This window comes from Theobroma cacao, chromosome 1 (genome assembly GCF_053813885.1).
Source record: "Theobroma cacao isolate CCN51 chromosome 1, ASM5381388v1, whole genome shotgun sequence".
Taxonomy (NCBI): domain Eukaryota; kingdom Viridiplantae; phylum Streptophyta; class Magnoliopsida; order Malvales; family Malvaceae; genus Theobroma; species Theobroma cacao.
The window spans coordinates 37,434,972-37,442,582 of record NC_142639.1 but is presented as its reverse complement, the minus strand read 5'-3'; the positions used below and the strand labels follow the sequence as shown (position 1 = coordinate 37,442,582).

General features: G+C 26.5%; 1 protein-coding gene across 1 annotated transcript; it reads left to right on the top strand.

Annotated features, from left to right (window-relative positions):
• Positions 1-5,247: 5,247 nt before the first annotated feature.
• On the top strand, positions 5,248-6,453 carry LOC18613702 (uncharacterized). The gene has a single exon (XM_018116456.2). The coding sequence runs from the start codon at positions 5,457-5,459 to the stop codon at positions 6,300-6,302; it is 846 nt and encodes a 281-aa protein (XP_017971945.2). The 5' UTR covers positions 5,248-5,456; the 3' UTR covers positions 6,303-6,453.
• Positions 6,454-7,611: the final 1,158 nt, after the last annotated feature.

Sequence of the window (7,611 nt, the reverse complement as noted above, 5' to 3'; positions counted from 1 at the left end):
TGATGGCCAAAAAGAAAAGGAAAATGTGGCAAGTTTAATCTACGAAGATAAATTCAGTCTCCCTTGATGTGGATTCTAAAGTGAAGGCGAAATCTTTGGTTTGATCCCATATCTCAACAGGAAAATTGCTCGTGAATTGAGCTCACTGAATTCCTTTCTCCTGTATCTAATGTAAGGAAAGTACGCAATCTCTAGGCCGAATTGGAATTTTGATTAGGCTGCGACATGTTGATAAGTGTAGGCCCAAAGCCTAACGACTCCTGCTTGACATCGTCTCTCTCTTTTATCTTTTAGAGCAAGTTTGATTGGCAGAATATAACGAAATAAAATAAAATAAATATTTTATAAAAAAATGATAAGATATAAATAAAGTGAAAATATTATTATATATTCTGTGATAATTAAATAAGATAAGAATTCAATAAAATGTTATTATATAGTTTGGTTAATGAAATGAAATAAAATAAGATTTGTTATTATGATTTATTACAATATTTGGTTAGTAAAAATAATTTTAAAATAATAAAAAATTAAGTGATAAAAAAAATAAAAATATTTTTTATTATAATATATAATTTTTTTTATTTTATCTTAAAATATTAATAATTTATAATTTATTTAAAAGATTAATAAATAATAATTTAAATATTAATATTTTATTTATAATTAATCATTAAAAATTAAAATACTAATATTTTATTTATAATTTAAATATTATTATGATTAAAACATTAATAATTTTAATTAATTTTCAAATTTAAAATTTTATAATATATAATTAAAAATTTAGTTTTTATTATAATAAGATTTATTTAAAAAAAATAACCTTTATAAAATTTTGTAAAATTTATACCAAATTACAAAAATAAGTAAATGTTTCTTTTTTAATCATTTAATTTTTATTTTCATTAAAATTTCAAATTTTTAAAAATTTATTATTCAAATATTAGTATAGTTTTTTTATCTATTTTCAATTTCTAATTTATATTTTAATTAAAAATTTAAAATATTAATATTTTATTCATAATTTAAACATTATTATGATTAAAATATTAAAACTTTTAATAAAAAGTATTTTAATTTTATCAATTTTAAAGGCTATTCTCTGAATCATAGAATAACAAATACCATGAGAGGGTTGGGACTTGAGATTACTTAAACTTTGTTTTTGGAGGATTCCGGAGATTGGCTATTATAAGAGAATAGCTATTTGCCAACCAAATCTAGAAGAAATAATATATAGAAATAAGGTATTCCCCGTACCAAACATACCAATTATGTTTTAAAATAGTCTTGAACTGTTTAAGTAAATGCGAATACATTTTATTCTTCTATTGCATTTAATTAACCATTTATATTTTTATTTTGAATCATATAAAACTTTATAATTAATGGTTGACTAATTAATTTTAATCAAAATATCATTTGTCATTTTTATATCACATGGCACTAATGTGGAAAGTGAAAATAATATATAATAATACCATTATGCAATATCAAGGTGTCATGTCATTATTCGTTATAATATATCAATATATCATGTCAATATTATATGATATAAAATGATAAGTAATATTTTGATTAATAATAATTAGGTTACTATTAGTTATAAAGACTTATTTAATCTAAAATAAAAATATAAAAACTTAATTGAATATAATAAAAAATTATTTAAATTTTCTTAAATAATTTTTAGAATTTTTTAAGTATTTTTTGAAACTTTTCGATTTTAACTTATAAACAAAAAATTAACTAACAATAACTCAAATTAAAACTTTTTGGTATTTTCTTTCCTAAAAGAGTTTAAAACGCGTAAGGTTTGTAACATTTATATCAGTAAGACTTTAATGAAATTAAATTCATTAATTAAAAACTTAAATTTTCAAAATAACTTTTTGAGATATATTGATAAAAAGAAATGTACAATGTTAACATGCATCTTCAAACTATCATTATTTTATGAGTGTGACATGTACACAAAATATATATAAAGTAAAAAAAATGATATTAATTACATAAAGTTTATAGATAATTAGTATTATTTAAATGTAGACATTGAATATTTAAAAGTATTCAAACTAATAACATTATCAACTGTTAAAATACAAGTGAACGATTACTACATTTTTTAGGTTAGAGAAATTAGATTTGAAAAATCATGCACATTATCTTTTATTTATTTTTATAATTTACTTATCAATTTTTCAATGGGTGAATTGCTGAAAACTGGAAAAAAAAAAAAAAGGCTTAAAAGCAAGATATAAAATAGAAAACTCCCAGTTAAAAAAACCCAATAGTGTATATATGGGTACTTGCATCAATATGTTGATGGTCGCCCTTCGGCCCCTTCCATGATTGCTGCAAGCAAAAATTTGAAGCAGTTGATATGGAGACATCCGATCCAATAAGTTTCATGTGCAAGTCACAGTCATTTTTATCTATTCCTAGACTTAATTTTGCTCCAAGCATGACTAGTCAACTACAATTTTTCAATATTCTTTGCGTAAAACTTCCATCTGCTGCCTCTTGATCTTGACTAAACCTCAGAAGTCACAACCACTCTACTCCTTAAATCTGAACAAAAATAAATGAAATCTCTGAACGAATTGTACTGGAATTTGGAAAAAAATAAATAAACCAGATAAACTCTATAGAATCCTGACCAACGTCATAAATTTTTCCCATGAAGCTACAAAAATAATTTATTGGCAGACAAAGAGGGAGACGATGCATTAATGGTCATCTCAAAATGTAAGTATTATTTTAGAGCATGTTTGGTTTGATTTTTTTTAAACTTAAAAGTTATTATAAAATTTTTATAAAAAATAATAATTTTTAAAATTAAGTTAAAATTATTTAATAAATTTATTTTTTATAATTTTTTTTTATAAATAAGCTGTTTGATAAAACATCTTATATAAATTTTAATTTTGACTAAAATTACTATTAAGTGTATTTAATAAATCAAGAGAAAAAAATTGAATCAAATAAAATAAAGATGAGTGTAAAAAAAAATAATTTTTCCTATAATATTATGAATTGTTGAAAGATAAAAGAAGAACATAAAAAATGTTTGTTGCTATATTTTAAAGATTGGTTTGAAATTTATGATTTTGGAAGTCGAACAAAATTGATGTTATATACAAAGAAGAAAGCTCAAAGTGATATTAATAATATATCCAACTAAGTCAGGAAAATTTTAATCATTGATTTGTCAACCCATTTTCCTATTGAAATCATCAACGTTATTCCATGCAAGTTTATCAAGGTCTTGATGTCCTCTCCTCCATGAACAAAAAGGTTTTGGTTTTTATATATATATTTTTTAATTTTTAATGGGTTATTTATTTTGTCAAGGAATGTCATATGAACTGTTTAGTATTGTTAGTTCAAATGTTGAATTCATTGTAAAGAAATTTAGGAATTCTGCAATTTTTATTGTCAAAGGAATTAAACTCTATTTCAATTTTTTTTAGTGCAACTTATTGTTATACTTAAAAAAAAATTTCTTTAAAGCTGAGTTAACATAAATGAGTACAAATATTGACTTTTCAATTTTCGTCTAATTTATTTCAACAACAATTGATCCATTTGACTAATTATTTCAATCATAATTAACAAATATTATACACACTAGAAAGAAGTTAAGAACAAATAAATATTACATAATTATCATATCAAACAGCAAACTAAGAAATATTAAATAATAAAGAGAGTTTTCAAAATAAAAAAAAAACGATAAAAAATAACAAATAAAATGAAAAACAAAATAAAAACAAAAAGAAAAAATAATACCTGAATGTAATTTTGAATTTGAGATTTTTTTTTAATTTATAGATTTGCAGAAGGGGGAGAGAAAAGAGAGATCGATAGAAAGAGAGAGAATAGGTTTTTTTTAGAGAGGATCTTTTTGAAAAAAATATAACTTTCCTAAAAAGCTGAAATGTTTTTTTTTTTCAAAAAAAGAGAACTCTTATTTGGAGTTTTTTAAAGTTTTTTTTTTAATTTTATTTTTTTTTAAAAATTATTTTTTAAAAAATTTCTTATAAAATACTGTTTGACCTAGTTTTTTTTTTTTTAGAAAATGAATAAACTAAAAATAAATTAAGCCAAGCGGACACTTAATCAAATCGAAACATTGGAGCCATATGTGCAACCTCGAAGTAAACTATATAGTATAACATATATGGTACGAATATAATGTCTATGATTGGAAGATTGTTTGGTAGATGTCATGGGAACGACTACATCAAACAACTTTCGGAGGTAAATTTAGGGTCAAAAACATGTTGTTTTGTTTATTAGGCACAATATTGTTGAGGATTATACTGGTATATGTTAGAGAAGAAATAATGAGCTTGAGTACACTTTTTTTATCACTAAAATATATTCTGATTAAGTTGACTGCAAATAAATAATTAGGCACTTTATTATCTTCTCTTTTTTTTTTTTTATGGCTACGTTCGTATATGTCTTAAAAAAGATATCTGGAATGGATAAAGCAAATATTAAGAGAAACCCCAAATTGAGTTTTTATTATTTTATTTTATTTTTTGTGAAACTGTGTAATAGTTTATGATCTATTTCTTGCCGTCGAAGAGTGGATAAATTTTCTGGTTCTCCTTGCGCTCAGCTCCACACCGCATCGATGCGACGATGCCTTAGGGTTTCAGCATTTTCTAATTAAATTTATAATCAAATTAAGGTCCCCAATCCCCATTGCTTATTTCAGAGTTTGATAATTTTGGCCTTAGCTTACAATTACTATTTTTAATGTCACATATTCTAAGGTAACCATTATATACATATTGCATCTGGTGGTAGAGATGTAGCAATCAGTTTAGCTAAACAAAGTGCTTAAGCAATCTGACAAGCCCGATTCATTCACCGGGTTAAAGCTGCATTGACTGTTCAGATTTCGGATGTAAAATTTTAATTTTAACAATTAATTCAACTTCCATCATTAATTAATCATTAAATTATTTATCTTAATAAGCTTTGCCCTCTATGTGAAGTAATAAATTCGACCTTAATTACACTTGAGTTGACTTAGCTCTACCCTTTATTTAATATATCTAGGTCCCAAAGCTCGTTATGCAGACAAATCCGCAAAGTTTGAAGAAGTAATACTAATTACTAACTGTAATGGTTTCAACAAATGGAATATTAGGTTGTATTTGTAGTAGCGTTTTCCAGGGACAGATTAGATAATTGATTAGATACAGTACTAATACATGTTGGATATATTCCCTGATAAAAAAAATGCATGAAGGCCTGGAATAAGATACCATGTCTTTGTGTCAACTAATTCAAACTATGGACGTGGCAACCACTCTAATTCCTTCCTTCGGAACTACAAAATAAATCCAATCACATATATGGATCTATGATCCTTGTCACACACACAAACAAGAGAGTTTTTCAGATCCCATTTTTTTTTTCTGCTACCGTGCAAAATGGGTTGGAAGAATTTGTATCAGAGAGCTAGGAAGCTCCTGACCTCTCCCATCCTGCAAGACTCCTTTCACCTCCTTACAATCACCCTCCTCAGCCTCTTACTTCCCCTTTCGTTTCTCCTGGTTGCCAGGCTCTCTTGTGTCAACTACATCTTAACCATCACTTCAAATCCTTCACAGCCTTCCCCATCTTTTCTCTTGTCTTTCTATTTCTACACCAATCCAGCTGTTCTTTATGTTCTAGTATCTGCTGCTAGCATCGCCACTCTTGTCCATGGATTGACAGGGAAAATCGCATTTGTAAATGAGTCACCAGATGTGGTTTACTGGCCCCATTTGTACATTGCGTGGATAGTTTTATATATATTGCAAGTTTCTGTTGGATTGGGGATTGAAGGAAGCATAGTATCAGGAATTGATGGTGCTGGTTTTGGAGCTGAGAGGAGTCTGTTAAGTAGAGTAATATTCTTCTTGGGTTTGCATGAGATTATGCTTCTTTGGTTTAGAACAGTTGTGAAACCCGTGGTAGATGACACTATTTTTGGTGCTGTTAGAGAAGAAAGGTGGATTCATAGGGCCGCCATGGCCCTGAGCATTGGCACCTTCTGGTGGTGGAAGCTGAGAGATGAAGTTGAGTCGTTGGTGGTTGTGGCAGAAGCTAAGAAGGAGCTGTCAATGGATATTGAGATAGCTGACTTTCTTAGTTGGTGGTTGTATTACTTGACCGTGACGATTGGAATGGTTAGAGTTGTTAAAGCTCTTATCTGGCTTGGAATTGTCTTGCTTTGTAGAAGGGTAAGAAGGAACAATGATGAAACTAGCGAGGAAGATCAAGACAAGGTCTGAACTTGACCCTTTCTTAATTCTTTCTTATTTTTTTCTTCCCCACCAAATATTCTTGTTTCTGGTGCTTGAATCAATCACGATCTCGTAATTCTTAATTGCAACTTGTACACTTGTCGCACAAAATATATAGGAATTCTTTTTCTTCAAGAAAGTTGTTCAAGTATTTTATTATGTAATATATTATTGCTGTCGCTGCCTCTTCATTGAAACCAAATGATAATCAAATTATTAGCAAATAAAAAACCCATTTCTTCTTTGGAACTGGGCGAAATCAATTAAAAAGAAAAAAAATCAAATCATAATCAATAGTAATTATGACGTGAATGTGCTTAATAGAGGAAACTTTAGTTCAACATTAAATTGATATGAAGGCTCAATGGGCAGTCCGATATGAACAAGAAATGTTGAAATTAAAAATAAACAGTTTAAAGTTACCTAAATGCACTAAACTAGCTTCTCAAAAAAAATGCACTAAACTAGTTATAAACTATATATTAATACTGATTCATTCTAGCCTTAGTCTCTTGAGTAGAATTAATTAACAAGGAACTTGAAAAAGAGAGTGAAAAAAAAGGGAAGGTGGGGAAGACGAGAAATGGGAACAATCAAAGAGGAAAGAGGTCTACACTCTACCCATTAACAGTGTGATTGAGTAAAGGCAACAGGCCACTTTATTGATAGTATATCAAGCGATATTCCCAATTTCTATTCCCACGTAATTTCATTGTGAAGCAAATCCAACATTTCATTCCCTTTGCCTGAACGAACGGGGCAAAAAGAAAATTTTCAAATTTTGATATGTGCAAGCTTGTTGACCATGATCATCTACTTTAACTCTAAAGTCATTGTCCACCTAATTAATGTCCAAAGATAAAAGAAAGAGGGACCAATTCAACGGCAGGCATGACTTACAAGAAACTAGAATGTCATGTTTGGTGCATATTTTAGACATAAATAAAATAAAATAATTATTCTATGAGAATTAAATAAAGTAGAAATAAAATAAAATAATTATTATATAATTTGGTACAATGAATGAAATAAAGTTAGAATAATTATTATAACTTATTGTAGTGTTTGGTTGTTAAAAATAACTTTGAAAAAAAAAATATATATAAAAATATATTTTATTATACATATGATTATTTATTTTTATTTTATTTTTAAAATATTTATAATTTATTTAAAATATTAATAATTGATAATTTAAATATTAATATTTTATTTATAATTTAATCATTAGCATTATATAATACTAATATTATATTATAATTTAAATGTTATTATGATTATTTTTTATTTTATTTTA

What these genes read in the sequence shown, in the direction of transcription:
- LOC18613702 (XM_018116456.2), top strand. Translation starts at nt 5,457, where the DNA reads ATGGGTTGGAAGAATTTGTATCAGAGAGCTAGGAAGCTCCTGACCTCT.